This window comes from Poromitra crassiceps, assembly GCF_964638095.1.
Source record: "Poromitra crassiceps genome assembly, chromosome: 9".
NCBI classification, from domain to species: domain Eukaryota; kingdom Metazoa; phylum Chordata; class Actinopteri; order Beryciformes; family Melamphaidae; genus Poromitra; species Poromitra crassiceps.
Window position 1 is genome coordinate 19,303,432 of NC_139630.1, and position 18,733 is coordinate 19,322,164.

The 18,733-nt window shown below is 45.5% G+C and overlaps 1 protein-coding gene across 1 annotated transcript in view; it reads left to right on the plus strand.

Moving 5' to 3' along the window:
• The window catches only part of LOC310782941 (N-acetyltransferase ESCO2-like), a 59,464-nt gene that overhangs the window by 3,102 nt on the left and 37,629 nt on the right, over positions 1–18,733 (plus strand). Inside the window, exons 3-8 of the mRNA XM_083643727.1 lie at positions 422–534; positions 3,375–3,675; positions 5,272–5,635; positions 6,211–6,341; positions 6,445–6,556; positions 13,787–13,862. Of these exons, the coding sequence (XP_083499853.1) occupies positions 422–534; positions 3,375–3,675; positions 5,272–5,635; positions 6,211–6,341; positions 6,445–6,556; positions 13,787–13,862 (1,097 nt within the window). The remainder of the gene's footprint in view (positions 1–421; positions 535–3,374; positions 3,676–5,271; positions 5,636–6,210; positions 6,342–6,444; positions 6,557–13,786; positions 13,863–18,733) is intronic.

Here is an 18,733-nt window from a genome sequence, read left to right on the forward strand (position 1 = left end):
TCAGAGAAAAGGTGACATTTTCTGAGAAACGGAAGGTCCAATCGGGAAGGACTATACTTATTTTTTCACCCCGCCCGAATCCAATGCCGCCATCCCTGAGTCTCTATGAGTTACGGTTGCGGAGATACGTCCGCCCTGCCTGCAGGACTACAGGAGAGAGACAGAGGACAGTGGGGGGTTGGGGGTTTCAAGTCACTGACCAAACACTCTATTTCAGGGATTGCTGTCAGAATATAGTAATTTAACACTTATTTGAACACACAAACATCGCTGAATGGAGCTTTGAAAGTCTTTGCCTGGCTTGCTTACTCTCAGAATGTGTGTATGTGTGCAGAGAAGGTGACATAAGCTACACACGTTACACACACTTGTATTTGAAAGTTTTCCTCTGACTGATCGTGCGTCTTCTTTAACCCGTCAGTCACCCAGCCAAGAAGGGGGCGAGGGAGGAGGCGACTCCCTTGAAGACGAGATCGCCCAGGAAGAACCCGGCCTCCTGTCCCTCACCACGCAAATCCCCTCGCAGACTGGCAGGTTAGGGTGGACTCACTACACTATGCTTCAGCTGATAGACAGGCTTGAAACTAGGGCTGCACAATATATCGTTTCAGCATCGTCATCGCAATCTGCACATGTGCTATAGTCACATCGCAGAACGTGCAATGTCAAGTAAGGCAAATTAACTCTAACATACAGTAATGCACGCCCTCTCTGTGACGTTCTAAGCTCTTTTCCTATTAACTATAGTACCTTTACTCACTTAGGATCCTGCAACTCACCCTGTCTGCGGCTAAAAACACACACTTCCTACTACCTCAACCATGCAGGTTACACACTAGGCCACCTTCTTAAACAGGCAGGGTTTGACATACCTATTCAAGTCTTTTGGTGAAAATTCCTGTATTTTTTCATGTCGCAATATATATCGCAGAAGAAAAAAATATTGCAATGTCAGTTTTTTAATTAGGGTGAAGGTGAATCACCTGTGTGTTTTTTTGCCTTCACACGCTGAAGAAGGGCGGCTGCCCCGAAACGTCCGTGTGGCAATAAATATTCTTTTAACTTGGAGTGCTGTCCTTATCCTTATTTATCAAATGAACTTTTGGGATCCAGCACCCAGTTAATACTATTATTATTTCCGAGTTGAGCGTGTTTTTTGATTTTCAATGTCAGTTTTTTCCAATATCGTGCAGCCCTACTTGAAACCGCTTGAATTTAAAAAGTCAAAATCAAGTTGTGCTTGGATTTATGAAGAGGTCCTTAAGTGCTTCAATCGGGATCTCTGAGTTTGAGATCCATGCTCTCTGCCATCTCAACATTGCTGGGCCAAGCTTGATACACTTCCTTCCTACTAGCTACAGTATCACTCCATGTTGTGCTGCCATGACTGGTTGGTTAGGTCTTGAGAGCACTTAGGAAATGCTGAGGATTTCAAGATTGCTTTGGGTTTATTTATGTGAAGTGTTAATCATTCATTCCAATGTGTAAAGCTGTGTTCACACCGAGATATTTATTTTTCTCCCTGTCGCTCGATTCAACCCTTTGGAATCGCTCTGTCGCTGTGTTTAAATCGATCGTCAACAGGCACAATAATTGACGGACATCTGGGGGCTATAACGTTAGACAGGATGAAAACGCAATGTCATGATGTTTGTCCACTACGAGCCACCGTAGTTGTTTACAAGCTAAGCCTATCAGCGTGCTCCTAACGCGAGCTTGCGTATCTATACCGGCAGTACAGACTTCACTTCATGTCAGCTGTCAGCCTGTCAATGCGGTTTGTTCCAAGCCAGTGTCATCCTTGACTCACACAGCAGCCAGTCAGCGTTGAGCAGCAAGCGACTGTTGGCAGCGAAATTTCGCTCGAGTTGGGATATTTCATCTCGGGCGACGAGCGAATTTTTCGCCCTATCGCTCTGTCTCTGTCGCTCGGACGCCCAGCGATTTTTCTCCCGGGCGAATATCCGCTCAATCGCTCGTTTGCATTGACTTTGTATGTAAACTCGATGCCAGTGAAAAACTTGAATAGGTCGGTGTGAACGCACCTTAAGCATGAAACACATTTGAGGTCTTACGAGACTTGTTGTATATGTGAACATCTGTGTGAATTATTGGCCCGTAATTCTGAAATAATTTGTCCTTGAAAGTCGTGCTTGAATGAAATGGATCATTATGAAAGAGTTGCGATAGCAGCTGTGCAGTGATAGCAGTTTAGCAGCTTCAGTTCTGTGTTGTTTTCCCAACTCCCTTGCTTTCTCTCACACGTCTCTCTCTCTTGTTGTTGGTGTCTCTCGTCCTGTATCTCTCTCTTGTTTGTGTCTCTCGTCCTGTCTCTCTCTCTTGTTGTTGGTGTCTCGTCCTGTCTCTCTCTCTTGTTGTTGGTGTCTCTCGTCCTGTATCTCTCTTGTTGGTGTCTCTCGTCCTGTCTCTCTCTCTTGTTGTTGGTGTATCTCGTCCCGTATCTCTCTCTTGTTGTTGGTGTCTCTCGTCCTGTATCTCTCTCTTGTTTGTGTCTCTCGTCCTGTCTCTCTCTCTTGTTGTTGGTGTCTCTCGTCCTGTCTCTCTCTCTTGTTGTTGGTGTCTCTCGTCCTGTATCTCTCTCTTGTTGGTGTCTCTCGTCCTGTCTCTCTCTCTTGTTGTTGGTGTCTCTCGTCCCGTATCTCTCTCTTGTTGTTGGTGTCTCTCGTCCTGTCTCTCTCTTGTTGTTGGTGTCTCTCGTCCTGTATCTCTCTCTTGTTGTTGGTGTCTCTCGTCCTGTATCTCTCTCTTGTTGTTGGTGTCTCTCGTCCTGTATCTCTCTCTTGTTGTTGGTGTCTCTCGTCCTGTATCTCTCTCTTGTTGTTGGTGTCTCTCGTCCTGTATCTCTCTCTTGTTGTTGGTGTCTCTCGTCCCGTATCTCTCTCTTGTTGTTGGTGTCTCTCGTCCCGTATCTCTCTCTTGTTGTTGGTGTCTCTCGTCCCGTATCTCTCTCTTGTTGTTGGTGTCTCTCGTCCCGTATCTCTTGTTGTTGGTGTCTCTCGTCCTGTATCTCTCTCTTGTTGTTGGTGTCTCTCGTCCTGTATCTCTCTCTTGTTGTTGGTGTCTCTCGTCCTGTATCTCTCTCTTGTTGTTGGTGTCTCTCGTCCCGTATCTCTCTCTTGTTGTTGGTGTCTCTCGTCCCGTATCTCTCTCTTGTTGTTGGTGTCTCTCGTCCCGTATCTCTCTCTTGTTGTTGGTGTCTCTCGTCCCGTATCTCTCTCTTGTTGTTGGTGTCTCTCGTCCTGTATCTCTCTCTTGTTGTTGGTGTCTCTCGTCCTGTATCTCTCTCTTGTTGTTGGTGTCTCTCGTCCTGTATCTCTCTCTTGTTGTTGGTGTCTCTCGTCCTGTATCTCTAGGCTCACCAGTCAGCTCACCCCGCTCTCCCGTCAAACGCGTGGTGGTCACAAGCTCGTTCTACAGCCAGCAGAAGGTTCTCTACCTCTCTCCACTGGAGAGGAAGCTGCTGAAGGAGACCAAGCCTCCTCCACCTCCTCTCCCTCCTTCCCAGGCCAAGCAGGCAGAGAAGAAGAAGAAGAATGTTAAGGGAGGCAGGAAGCCAAGAAAGATGGCGGCAGCGTCTGGTTATGGGGGGAAGTCTAAGTTGGACTTCAAAGACACGTCTCCCAAGGCAATCAGGCTGACCAAACACAGCAACAGGTTTGTTCTTATATCAGCTTTAAATTCAAATCCAGGTAGCATTAAAACAACATTACATCGGAATCACTTTTATTGCCACAGTATGCAAGTTACATATGAGGAATTTGTCTTAGTGTCTGTATGCAGCGTAGCGGTCACATCAATATACAGAGATAAGAAGTAGGAAGATAACTAAAGACAATCGCAAAGTTGCAAGTGCAATCAAATCGAGTAAATATATACAATATGTACATGAGTGGTGAAGTGTTCTGTGGATGATAAATATGAATTTACGTTGGATTTACATGAGATTTACAGGCTGAGTTAAATAGACGTTAGATAGGCAGTGGATTTACATGAATTTACAATCAGAGTTAGATAAGAGTTTACATTGAATGTACATGAAATTTACAGGCTAAGTTAAATAGGCATTAATGTGCAGGGAATTTACATGAATTTACAGTCCCGGTTAAACAGGCATTAAATTAGATGTGAGTTTCAGTTTTATGGGGGGGGGGGGGGGGGTTCAGTTGAGTTTAGGAGGAGGTAGTGCGTTTGTGTGTGTGTGGGGGGGAGGGGTTGTTGGTGAGGTCGTTGGCGGAAGGGGTTTCCGGGCCTTGTTGGTGAGGCTGATGGTGGTTGGGAAGAAGCTGGTCTTGTGGCGGGTGGTTCTGGTCTTGGCAGACCTACATTTGGCTTTCCGATACTTCCGCACACTGTCTCGCCTTCTCTGGAGATTTTTTATTTTATTTTTTTAATGAATGAACAGCCGTTTCGGTCGACGTTTTCCTTTTTCACGTCTGTTCATTCAATAAAAAATACAAAATAAATCTCCAGAGAAGGTGAGACAGTGTGCGGGAGTTTCTGTTCTACTGGCTGTATCTTCCTCCGACGCACCTGTCACACACTTGGGTCTGCAGAGAGACTTTATTCACTGCTTTCTGATACTTGCAAATTATGATTTTAATTTCTTGGACATCACGGTTGTTTGTTCCATGATCATTTTACACGCCTAGTGTCATAGACAATTTGTTCTAGTTTGAGTCCAAATTTATCTGTAATCTAGTCTTCTAAATTAATCCAGTGATTCTGAACTGGTGGGTCGCAGCAGGGCCGTTTTGAGTGGGTCGCGGATGTGTGCATGAGGGGAAAAAAGTTATTCTACCCCTTGAGGACGCTGACATCTTCGGCCAACATTACCGTCTTTCAGAGGCTGTAGTGAGCTCATTTTTAACCCATTGATACCTGATGCAGCATTTGCGTGTACGTATATCCCTCATTTGTGTGCGTATCCCTTTAAGATCTGCGTTAACGCGGTTTGCGGTCTTAAAGGGATACACACACAAATGCTGCATCAGGTATCAATGGGTTAAAGCCACAGTGAAGATACTGTCTGCTACCATATGAAACTAGAAGACCTAAGGCATCCATTGGTACCAACATTGTCATGCTAGCTTGTTGTGAAGTGGGATAAATGACTGAACATTTAGGATCAATTCTGAAAATTGGGTCGCGAGTTTAATGACTAAGAATGGGTCGTGATGCTAGACCAGTTCAGATTCAGAACCAGTGTTCTAGATTAATCAATGTGCAATCAAATGTGTTTAAACTGAGCAGTGGCGCTGCTAAACCAGCGACGGCTCCAGCCACTGTCCAGCCAGCAGAGCCCAAGAAGGGAATCGGCATGATCTTCGGCAGCCTCAAACCCACCAAGCCCAGGATCTTTGTGGGAGCAGCTTTCTTCTGCACAGGGAAGAAGCCCACCTCCATGTACAAGAAGTCTAAGCCCAAGGCCTCGGCCAGGCCGGCCCCACCTCGGGGCACACGCCGTGGCACCACCCGAGAGGCCGAGAGGGAGAAAACACAGCGCCCCCCAGAGGCTGTGCGGGAGAAGACACAGCGCCCCCCAGAGGCTGTGCGGGAGAAGACACAGCAGGCGCCCGGCCCTGTGGAGAACCGACAGCAGACAGAATCTGGGGCGGTGAGGAGTAGCACCTTTTTCCTGTTTGTTTCTACTATGCATACTATGCTATACTATAGGGTTCCTATGCAGTATGTATGGAATCTGATTTTAATGTTTTCCAGGTCTGGAAAAGTATGGACAAATATTTGTGTTTCCAGGCTATTGTCTATTGTGACTATTTGTTTTTCTAATAATACAATTCAGAATTTCGAAAAGTAATTTGATAATACAACAACTGATTCATGACGCCACAATGTACCGTATCATTAACAGTTAGATTTTAAAACCATTTATTTACATACTCCAAATGGTGTGTATTTTGACGCTCTGCAGCCTGTTGGTATTCTGATATCAAATATGGTCTACGAAATCTACCGAGAAGTCTGGAAATTTTACTATGGAAAAGTGGAGTTTTTAAATGGAACATGTGTAGTTCTCTTTCCCAGACAGCAGAGTTGGGCTGCCTTGCGACAGCTGAACAACTGATCGAGACGCCACCAAACGGCGGAGAATTGCAGCCCTACTATGCGTTCGTACACGTTTGTAAGAGAGGTGACTTTTAAATCTGATATTTGGTGTGATCTGGTCTGCAGACTGCCGTCCAGCCAACCCAGAGAGGAAAGGACAGACCCAGGTCCGCCCTGTTTGAGCCAGACTTTTCCGACTCTGAGTCAGACTGGACACACTCTGCTCAGAACCAGCCAGAAACTCCACCGCCACGAAGGTGCCTTTGCTTTGTGGGCTGTCAGGGTATTGGTCCATTGGAGCCTTTTGCATGATGCATTGTTCCAGGTGGACAATAACCTTCTTCCTCTTCTCCTCCCAAGTTCTCCTCAGGTGTTGGCAGAGAAGTATGGTCTGACCAAGGAGCTACAGATCATACTGACCAGCACCCCAACAGCTAGCCCCGCCTCCACAGCCTTCAGCATCAACACCCAGGTGTGCTTGCAAACGTGTGCATGTGTTTTGTTGTACAGGGCATCTGCACGTTAAGTGTACGGGTTCAGGGTTCTTAAAGGTTTAGTGTCGTCTCTTCTGCTAAATGCAGATTGCAGACCTACATGGCTTTATTCTCCAATGGTAGGGCCATGTGATTTCCACAAAACGCAAAGAAAACTGACGGAATCATGGAATTTAGTAATGTAAAAATGGAATTAACTGAAAAACATGGAATATTGCAGAATTTTCCACCATTTGTCTGAAATTGGTCAAAGTAGGCCTAATGATCCAAATCAAAAGTAGACTACCCTAAATGATTTCATAATTGTAAAATAGGCCCAGAGAAATAATTCCGTTTTCGATTGGGGTGTTTTGAGAGGGGGGTCGGTGTTGTGTCTTCTCTGGACCGCCTCCAACTGATCCAAAATGCAGCGGCCAGGTTATTGACCAGGTTGAGTAGATACTGTCACATTACTCCAGTCTTGGCCTCCTTACAGTGGCTGCAGGTTCTTCTGCTCACTTATAGAGCCCTGCATGGTCAAGCACCTGCATATCTACGTGATCTGCTCCACTCTCACGTTCCCAGCAGGTCACTGAGGTCTGCTGACCAAAACCAAAGGTGACCGAGCCTTTGAGCCTGTAGCTCCTAGGATGTGGAACGCTCTGCCTCAGGATTTGAGAGCTGCGCCTTCTGTGGGCATTTTTAAACAGCAGCTAAAAACACTTCTGTTTAGACAGGCGTTTGTCTAGCCTCTTTAGTTGTCTGTTCCTGTAGTCCTGTGTTCTTTGTATTTTACTGTTACCTGTATTGATGGATTGATTGGGCCTAAAAGAAATGTGTTCGGTTCCGGTTTCCGACCGACCCTGTCAATTTACATGCGACCCAAATTTATTTGATGAGCTTGTTGATTTGACGGTGGCACTAAGGGGCGGGGTTTGCCACTGCGCGAAGGTGCTTTTCGCTACGGATACTTTAAAACGAAAATGGCAGGGAGCATGACGGACATGTGCTTTGTAGAGATGCTGCGATCGAGATTTTTCAACACCGATCCGATTCCGATATTTTAGCCTCAAAACCGATCCGATTCCGATCAAATTTCGATACCCGATTCGATACCGATTTCGATCCGATACCGATACAGCACATATTTAAGCCTCTCGATGCTGTCTGATAGCTGGCAGGCAACAAACATTTTTAGGGTTATGTATGTATGCGTGTGCTTTGGTAATATAGTATGTAAACGATTTAGTTCATCTAATTAATTTGATGTAAAACTAAAACATAACAATCAAATACACACTTATTTTGTAATGGGTGAACACTTGACACAAATAATTATTGTTTCCTCACACATACACCCCCACTCTGTCTCACACAGGACACATACACACACAGCCCTCCCTGTCTCTCTCTCTCTCTCTCTCTCACACGCACACACACACAGCCCTTTCCCTGTTTCTGTCTCTCAGACACAAAGTTTGTGCATACATTTCCACTGCCAGATTGGAGGAGTCTTTTGTCATTTTCTAATGTTACTTCTCTTAAGTGCAATACGTTTTGATAACGACCTGCTGTACAGCGCCGTTCGCGCAGTCAACTCCGTGTCGTTAACGTTAAAGTTTAGAGGAGAAAGATAGCTGGCGTTAGCTAGCTCATTAGCCATGTTAGCTGCCTCAGTGGGTAACGTTAGCCTATAGAGAGTATTTTTCTGACGTTTATGCTAGCTACTCCTCAAACCTGCGGGTGGAAATGGTTTATGCGATGCGATGTATGTTGAAGCAAGACAACGTTTTAATGTACCTTGAATTGGACACGACGGGTCGTGCTCACGCAGATCTAAGCCCTGGTCATCCTAGGCTCAACGCGAGACTCATCAGTCATTCGGTTGAGTCTCGCAAAGTTACACACAAAGTTTGTGCATACATTTCCACTGCCAGATTGGAGGAGTCTTTCGTCATTATCTAAGTGTACTTCTCTTCAGTGCAATACGTTTTGATAACGACCTGCTGTACAGCGCCGTTCGCTCAGTCAACTCCGTGTCGTTAACGTTAAAGTTTAGAGGAGAAAGATAGCTGGCGTTAGCTAGCTAATTAGCCATGTTAGCTGCCTCAGTGGGTAACGTTACCCTATAGAGAGTATTTATCTGACGTTTATGCTAGCTACTCCTCAAACCTGCGGGTGGAAATGGTTTATGCGATGCGATGTATGTTGAAGCAAGACAACGTTTTAATGTACCTTGAATTGGACAAATTACGACGGGTCGTGCTCACGCAGATCTAAGCCCTGGCCATCCTAGGCTCAACGCGAGACTCATCAGTCATTCGGTTGAGTCTCGCAAAGTTACACACAAAGTTTGTGCATACATTTCCACTGCCAGATTGGAGGAGTCTTTCGTCATTATCTAAGTGTACTTCTCTTCAGTGCAATACGTTTTGATAACGACCTGCTGTACAGCGCCGTTCGCTCAGTCAACTAACGTGTCAATAACGTTAGTTAGAGGAGAAAGATAGCTGCTGTTAGCTAGCTAATTAGCCATGTTAGCTACCTCAGTGGGTAACGTTAGCCTATAGAGAGTATTTATCTGACGTTTATGCTAGCTACTCCTCAAACCTGCGGGTGGAAATGGTTTATGCGATGCGATGCGATGTATGTTGAAGCAAGACAACGTTTTGGCCCTGGCCATCCTAGGCTCAACGCGGCCTGAGTGTGCTGCATGCTGGATAGAAATCCTGGAGCGGAGTCATGGAATGGAGTGCTTATATCGGAGCCTTGGATCGGTCATTTTCGCTGGAATCCGATCCGATCCGATCCATGTTTTTTGGCTGATATCGCGCCGATATCCGATCACATGATCGGATCGCAGCATCTCTAGTGCTTTGTGTCGCTTCTCTGCCCATGCAGCACTAGCGTGCCAACCAAACTTGTGAGATTGGGGTTAAAATCATTTGGAAACGTGCTTCAGGAAGTTAAACAGTGCCCTTGTATATTCGTATCAGCAGCCGGCAAAGTGGACAGAGCTGACAAATGGACGGATATCACCAGCGATGTGGTGTCAACCCCCACTCAGCAGCTTGTGGCTCATTTCCACCACATACGTATAACAGCACAGTACAGCTCTACTCGATCTGGTCTTACTCGTCTCTACTTGATATAGACTCTGTTTCCATAGCAAGTTTACTCACCTCCGCCCACACCTGGTCGTCATAGCGACCGCATATCTGCCCTCCGCCCATAGCCCAAGTAGGCTATAACGTATAACGTTCAAATTAAATCCATACACAGAACTTTTCAACTGGAATACTGGTGCCTCTAAATGACCTACACTACAGTGTACATGGGCAAATGTGAGAATCGGCCAGGAGAATGGATATCACTTTGTTGTTACTCAAACGCACATGCATGCACTGTGCGGGGGACGGGAGTCACGCTACGGGGAGAAGTGAAGCCACTTCCCCGGTGGCAACTCACCAGGCAAGACCGCGGCTTCACTTACCCCCGCCTCCGGCCTAGCGGAGCTGACGTTACACACAACTCAAAGGGCTTCCCGAGGAGCGGACTTTTTCTCTCTCAAAACAATTGAAAACCACCGTCATGTTAAAGCTGAGCAAGGAGATCGATTTTATTTCACCAGAGCCGAAGGCAGCAACACAAAAGACTGATGGAAATATGGTTCGCTGGTCAGTGGCTTTATTTCAATTCAGGTATTTAGCACTGAAGTGCACGGCAGAGCTAGAACCTGTGCCCTCGATGGCTCAAAGTATTTAAAATCAGCACGTTTTAATAACATTGAAGCATTCATATTGACTTAAATATTTTGTTCATATAAAAACGTGTGTAGAGCACAGTGGTAGAGTACATGTTGGCCATGTTATGAAAAAAGTATCCATCGCTGCTGTAATTTTAAGGAAAATAAAAAGATATATATATTTCCATTCTATCCCTTGCTGCCACTGGAAAAAAAAAAAAAAAAAAAACCCTACCGACCCATCACCTCAACTGACAACCAACAGGAACCAAACTTTATTTTTTTTAGGCCTTGGTGTTTTGTATTCTAATCCCGTGAAGCACTTTGTGAGTTTTCTCTGTGAGAAGTGCTATACAAATAACATGTACCGTAAATTCCGGACTATAAGCCGCACCGGTGTATAAGCCGCACCTTCAAAGTTGACTATTTTTTTCTTATATAAGCCGCACCGGACTATAAGCCGCGGGTGTTTTAATGGTTTTTTTTTTTTTTTTTTTTGTGTTTTAATGTTTAATTACCATATGTAAGGGTTCATGCACAGAGGGGATTGTAGAGGAAGCTCCCATTTATTAACATTTCAACAAAACAACATAACACAACACCACCTGTGTTGTTTTTTACAGTGCACACAGTGTCATACAGTGTGGTGAAAAGAGGGCAAGAGAGGAAATTAAAACTTATTATAGTTATATAGGATTTATAGTTAGAAAGAGTGCTAGAAAAGAGAGATTTTTTTTTTTTTTTTTTTTTTTTTTTTTTGAAAAAATCCATAGATAAGCCGCACCGTTATATAAGCCGCAGGGGCCAAAAAAGGCCAAAAAACAGGAAAAAAGGTGCGGCTTATAGTCCGGAATTTACGGTACTCACTTGTGTGGGACCCTTACGTCACCTCAGACGGCACAGTTGCTCAGTGGTTAGCACTGTTGCCTATTAAAGTAGGAAAACTGTGCGCACATCCAAAACCACATTGGGCATCAGGTGCAGGACAAATAGGTGAAATAAAAAAATAAAGGAATTGTCCGCACACTGATTAGCAGCTCCCGTTTTTATTTGCTCAAGGTTGGCAAGCTTTCGACCCTACTGGGTCTTCATCAGGCAAATGAATGACAGCAGTTACAGAGGAGAATAAATAGGCCTGTGCGTATGAGACGTCACCAGGTACAATCAAGGCAAGTCATCACAGCCGGGCGGGGGATATAATAATTAATAATAATGGTAAAACTAATAGGAAGAAGACAACAATATTACATATCAAAATAGATAAACAATTTAAGTAGGCCTAGAAAATACAATGTAAATATAGCCTAAGGGGAAAAGGAGAAGGAGAAAGAATGAAACAACAGTGAATGTGACAAATTACACCACAACTAGAATACTAATAAAAACAGCAATAATTCATAAGATTAAAAAATCAAAAGCCATGTCTAGTACAAATTAATATAATAATGATTAATAATTAATAGTCATTATTCTTGGACTAGCTGGAGTATTGCACATAGTAATTCTAAAATGTATAAAAACTGGCTACTTGTGGTTTAGCTTATGTGGGCAAAACATCAAGAGCGTTACGCACCAGGATCAGCGAACACAGAAGCAATATCAGGAAGGGGGATGAACGCAACCCAGTGGCCGCACACTTTAAACTAGCGGGGCACAGTGTCAGCGCCCTCAGATACATTGGAGTGGAAAAAGTCGAGAAACATCCACGGGGGGGGGGCGACCTTGAAAGAAAACTCCTCCAGCGAGAAACTTTCTGGATTTATTCTCTTAACACCATGTCCCCTAATGGTTTAAATGAGGAGTTTGATATTAAACCTTTTCTTTAAGCAATTGCCATTTTGAGTGCCTTCTATATATCTTCAGTAGCCAGTTTTTATACATTTTAGAATTACTATGTGCAATACTCCAGCTAGTCCAAGAATAATGACTATTAATTATTAATCATTATTATATTAATTTGTACTAGACATGGCTTTTGATTTTTTAATCTTATGAATTATTGCTGTTTTTATTAGTATTCTAGTTGTGGTGTAATTTGTCACATTCACTGTTGTTTCATTCTTTCTCCTTCTCCTTTTCCCCTTAGGCTATATTTACATTGTATTTTCTAGGCCTACTTAAATTGTTTATCTATTTTGATATGTAATATTGTTGTCTTCTTCCTATTAGTTTTACCATTATTATTAATTATTATATCCCCCGCCCGGCTGTGATGACTTGCCTTGATTGTACCTGGTGACGTCTCATACGCACAGGCCTATTTATTCTCTTCTAGCACTGTTGCCTCACAGCAAGAAGGTCCCGGGTTCGAACCCCGGTCCGTCCCGGTCCTTTCTGTGTGGAGTTTGCATGTTCTCCAGGTGTTCGTGTGTGTTTCCACCTGGTGCTCCGGTTTCCTCCCACCACCAAAAGACATGTATATTAGGGTTAATACTAGGGATGTTCATCAGTTATCGAAAATCGATAATTGATCGTTAAGGAATGGAATCGATCATGTGGAATTCTTATCGATTATTGTTATTATAAAAAAAAAAAAATGTTTTGCGGATTAGGTTTGGGTGGAATTCATTCCTCCTCGCCCCACTCCATTGCACAGCCGACTACGTGAGGTGGAGCTTCATATAGTCTCTAGTTTTCTGGCTGGGCACGGGCATTTGTGCCAACAAAACTGTTTTAAACATGGGGAATTCACACCGGCATGCGCCGGGGACAGCAGTGTTGGAGAGGAGACACATTGAATTCACTTGTTGGAATTCACTTTGAGAAACTTGTCGGAGATCCTCTCTGAGAGTAGCCTGGTAAACCAGCACGTCACGTGAACTCACATTTCATTTGGTTCTGCGTGACGGTCTGGCCCCAACTCTTCACCCAGTCCTTAGCAGGGGCGGGAGCATGGGCGGGCGTAGTTGCCTTGACAGACAACTCCTTCAGCCAATCAGCGTCGGATCCAATCAAACCCAAATCCACTCGGGAGAACGGCAAAAACATGTTTTCCGCTGAGAAACTCCACAGTTGCGGCGATACTCCTGTACTATTTCTGCAATAACTGCACTTTATGGCTGTTTAAACTAGACGAACTGACATTACTCCTCGAGGTGGACAGGCAGGGAGGCGGCCATTATTGTTTTGTTAGTGCAGTGCTAGTAGTGTTCCTGATTGGCCAACTTGCGCTGTCAATCACAGCGCAGTCGCTGATTGGCTCTTCCGCTCTTCCGCTTCTGCTAAACAGCCTCCCAGGCTTAAGGGCCAGACCGTCACGCAGAACCAAATGAAATGTATGTTCACATGACAGGCTGGTTTACCAGGCTAGTCTGAGAGAGCCACGTCATCAAAAAAAACATCGATCCTAACACCTCAACTAAAATGGGAGGGAGGTAAATGGTTCATAATAATTATGAATGGGTTGAATAATAATAATCATGATGTTTTTGGTATTTCTTCTGTTCATAATATTTCAATGTGACTCTGCTTTTGTTGTGTCCAGGAGGACTTTCTGATAGATGCTGGCTCTGACCTGAGGGATATGAGCCCCCCCAGTGCTACCTCCAGCCCACCCAAAGGTACACACACACACACACACACACACACACACACACAGTGCTGCCTCCACCCCACCCAAAGGTACACACACACACACACACACACACACACACACAGTGCTGCCTCCAGCCCACCCAAAGGTACACACACACACAGTGCTGCCTCCAGCCCACCCAAAGGTACACACACACACACACACACACAGTGCTGCCTCCAGCCCACCCAAAGGTATACACACACACACACAGTGCTGCCTCCAGCCCACACAAAGGTACACACACACACACACACACACACAGTGCTGCCTCCAGCCCACCCAAAGGTACACACACACACACACACACAGTGCTGCCTCCAGCCCACACAAAGGTACAGACACACACACAGTGCTGCCTCCAGCCCACCCAAAGGTACACACACACACACACACACAGTGCTGCCTCCAGCCCACCCAAAAGTACCCACACACACACAGTGCTGCCTCCAGCCCACCCAAAGGTACACACACACACACAGTGCTGCCTCCAGCCCACCCAAAGGTACACACACACACACACACACACAGTGCTGCCTCCAGCCCACCCAAAGGTACACACACACACACACACACACACAGTGCTGCCTCCAGCCCACCCAAAGGTACACACACACACACACACACAGTGCTGCCTCCAGCCCACCCAACGGTACACACACACACACACACACACACAGTGCTGCCTCCAGCCCACCCAAAGGTACACACACACACACACACACACACACACAGTGCTACCTCCAGCCCACCCAAAGGTACACACACACACACACAGTGCTGCCTCCAGCCCACCCAAAGGTACACACACACACACACACACACACACACAGTGCTGCCTCCACCCCACCCAAAGGTACACACACACACACACACACACACAGTGCTGCCTCCAGCCCACCCAAAGGTACACACACACACAGTGCTGCCTCCAGCCCACCCAAAGGTACACACACACACACACACAGTGCTGCCTCCAGCCCACCCAAAGGTATACACACACACACACACAGTGCTGCCTCCAGCCCACACAAAGGTACACACACACACACACACACACACACAGTGCTGCCTCCAGCCCACCCAAAGGTACACACACACACACACACAGTGCTGCCTCCAGCCCACACAAAGGTACAGACACACACACAGTGCTGCCTCCAGCCCACCCAAAGGTACACACACACACACACACAGTGCTGCCTCCAGCCCACCCAAAAGTACCCACACACACACAGTGCTGCCTCCAGCCCACCCAAAGGTACACACACACACACAGTGCTGCCTCCAGCCCACCCAAAGGTACACACACACACACACACACACAGTGCTGCCTCCAGCCCACCCAAAGGTACACACACACACACACACACACACACACAGTGCTGCCTCCAGCCCACCCAAAGGTACACACACACACACACACACAGTGCTGCCTCCAGCCCACCCAACGGTACACACACACACACACACACACACACACACACACACAGTGCTGCCTCCAGCCCACCCAAAGGTACACACACACACACACACACACACACACACACAGTGCTACCTCCAGCCCACCCAAAGGTACACACACACACACACAGTGCTGCCTCCAGCCCACCCAAAGGTACACACACAGAATGTATCAGTGTTGAACTGTGAGAGATCAGATCCTCTTGACTGAGTCAGTCCAGTGTAGGGATGTCACGATACCAGAAATGTAGTAGTCGATGCCGATACCAGTGAAATTCCACGATACTCGATTCTTTTCGATACCACGGTAAAAATAAAAACAAAGCGATAAATCCCATGTAGTTCAACATACACTCCTTTATTAGAACCATTTCTTCAGTATTTAAAACAAACAATATTGCTTCTCTTTGAAAATGCTGGGTGATGAGGTTTCTAGTTTCAGTGTAGAGTTTGGGGATCTCTGTGTACATGAAGTAATTCCTACATGGTAGCTCATATCTGGGGTTGAACTTTTCAAGCATTTTCTGGAATCCATGCTTTTCTACGGTGTAGATAGGAACTTTGTCCATGCATATGAATTCAGCAACTGTCCTATCTAATTTCCTTGCTTCATGTGAGTCATGGTCATATTTTTTGAGCTTCAGAAAAGCCTCCGTTTATTGTTGGCTGTTGCTGCTGCTGTCGCTGTTGCTGGCTTTGCCCTGGCCCGGCCCTGTCCTCCTGGTCCAAGTCCTCCTCTGGCTCATACTGTGAAAGAAAATATATATTTAATTTAGTAGGTACAGCTTAATGACTATAAACACAACACACACACACACACACACACACACACAGTGCAAGCAGTAGTTTACTGATATGGAGTGGTCGTGACATTTAAAATGTTTTTTTAATCGTTTTTTTTGACAGAGTGAACGGTAGCCTATTACAACCTCACACACACACACACACACACACACCTAAACAGCAATGCCAGCCTTCCTTCTCAAACAAAACGTTTGATAACTTATTATTTCAGGGTTGTTTAACGTTACCTTAGGTAATGTTATTAATAGATGGGCAATGACAACACGTTAACACGTTGTCAAGTTACGTTACGTTGAAATGAAATGCACTCACCTTGAAATCTTATTATTTCAGGGTTGTTTAACGTTACCTTAGGTAACGTTATTAATAGATCAGCAATGACAACACGTGTTAACAACACGTTGTCAAGTTACGTTACGTTGAAATGAAACGCACTCACCTTGAAATCTTTGTAGAGGTCTGGATGTCGGTCTTTTAAGCCACTTCTTAACATGCAGTGGAATCCGTATTATAACCTGCTCCTAGCCGGTTGGCCTGCATGTTAAACAACAATTAGCCGGCCTACGCGCACTCCCGCGACTCCGTATCTTATCTACCTCGACCACCGGTATAAGATCCGCTTCCACGCAATCGCACCTCATGTTAAACAGTGGCAGGTCATTATCCGCAGATCTGAGTGGGCGGGTGTGACTCACTTCACTTCACTTCACGTTCACTAGTTTATTAATTAATGAATCGTTCGGGCAATCGCTTATATCAACGTGCAAACTCACGGTTTCCTCAAGTGCTGCAAAAAGGGCTTGAATTGTTTGGCCGTGTGGTCCCAACGCGCTTCAGCTGCAGCCAGGCAGCCAGGTCCATTGCATCAGGAGGGACGCTTACTGCTGCGCTGCTTGCTTGCTCCCATGTCAGAAAAAGCCTAACTTTTGTGGAGAGAAATACATTGAAAACTAGTCAGATATGACTTGAAATGCCACTTGTAAAATAAATCACCCACAGTGATTGACGACAGTCCGACCACTATTTTGACTGGGCGGCTTTATGTAACCTAGGCGAAGCGCTCATTTTTGGCACATTGCCACCCCTCGTTGGAATGGACTCCGTTAAAACGGCACGTTTTTTGAAGTCTCCAGATTTGTCGCTAACGTGATGGAGCCAATTCTATTGTGTGAGGCAGGCAGTGTTGTGTGACTGTGCGTCCACACTGCGGAGAGGATAGGAGCTGACGGACTGATAGGCTATCAAACTTTTGTGGGGAGAAATACATTTAAAACTAGTCAGATATGACTAGTTGCCACTTGTAAAATAAATCACCCAGAGTGATTGACGACGGTGCGACCACTATTTTGACTGCCTCATAGCTAAAGCTGTTTCCTATCACATTTCTTGTTTTCGATCCCCCCCCCCCCCCCCGGCCGCCCACAGCTGGCAGAAAAAACGGCTCATATCCAGTTGTTTCTTAACAAAGACCCCTCATGTTTAGAAAGGCAAAACCTGAAAATATCCTGTTCTCTCTAGCTGGACATGATCCAGAGTTCATGTTTAAAAGGCACTTTAGATTCTTCGCTAAGTTGGATGTGTTCCCCCCTTTCGTCTGGAAACTGCGCCGGCAGCGTTTGCATACAGGTTTATCGGTTCAATTATTAATCCATGCTCATCAGCCTCGAATCCAAAGTACTTCCATACCAGACTTTTGGTGTTTTTCTTGCCAACTAATGGAGGGGCAGCTGTCGCTGCAGTTGTTGAAGAAGCAGATGCGGGTGCCTCCGCCATGTTGCATGTTGTTCTCCTGTGTGTAGTGTGTGGGTATGTAGTAGGGATGTTCATTTTGAAAATTTTCCAAAATCGATAATCGGTGAAAATTAACGATCAATTATCGATTATCGATCATATTAATACTTAGAATTTTTTTTTTTTTTTATTTATTTTTTTTTTTTACAAAATGAATGCCTATGGCAGAAAATACGAAAGACAACGTGTTCTCCTCAATGAACTCTTTATTTCAATGTGTCTCCTCTCCAACACTGCTGTCCCCGGCGCATGCCGGTGTGAATTTCCCATGTTTAAAACAGTTTTGTTGGCACAAAAGCCCGTGCCCAGCCAGAAAACTAGAGACTATATGAAGCTCCACCTCACGTTAGTCGGCTGTGCAATGGAGTGGGGCGAGGAGGAACGAATTCCACCCAAACCTAGTCCAAAAAAAAAAAAAGTTTTTTTTTTTTTTTTTTTTTTTTAAATTAAAAAATCGATCCAAATGCCAATGTCACGTGGTCCACCAGTGTTCCTTCTCATCAAAATGCATCAGTCAGCGTACAGACGCTCTGACCATGGTCACGACCACTTCAGTGTGTGGTCGGTCATGTGGTCTGTCACGTACGTGGTCCGTCAGTGTACAGACGCACCGACCATGGTCCGGACCCCGTGTGTCTCCTCTCCAACACTGCTGTCCCCGGCGCATGCCGGTGTGAATTTCCCATGTTTAAAACAGTTTTGTTGGCACAAAAGCCCGTGCCCAGCCAGAAAACTAGAGACTATATGAAGCTCCACCTCACGTTAGTCGGCTGTGCAATGGAGTGGGGCGAGGAGGAA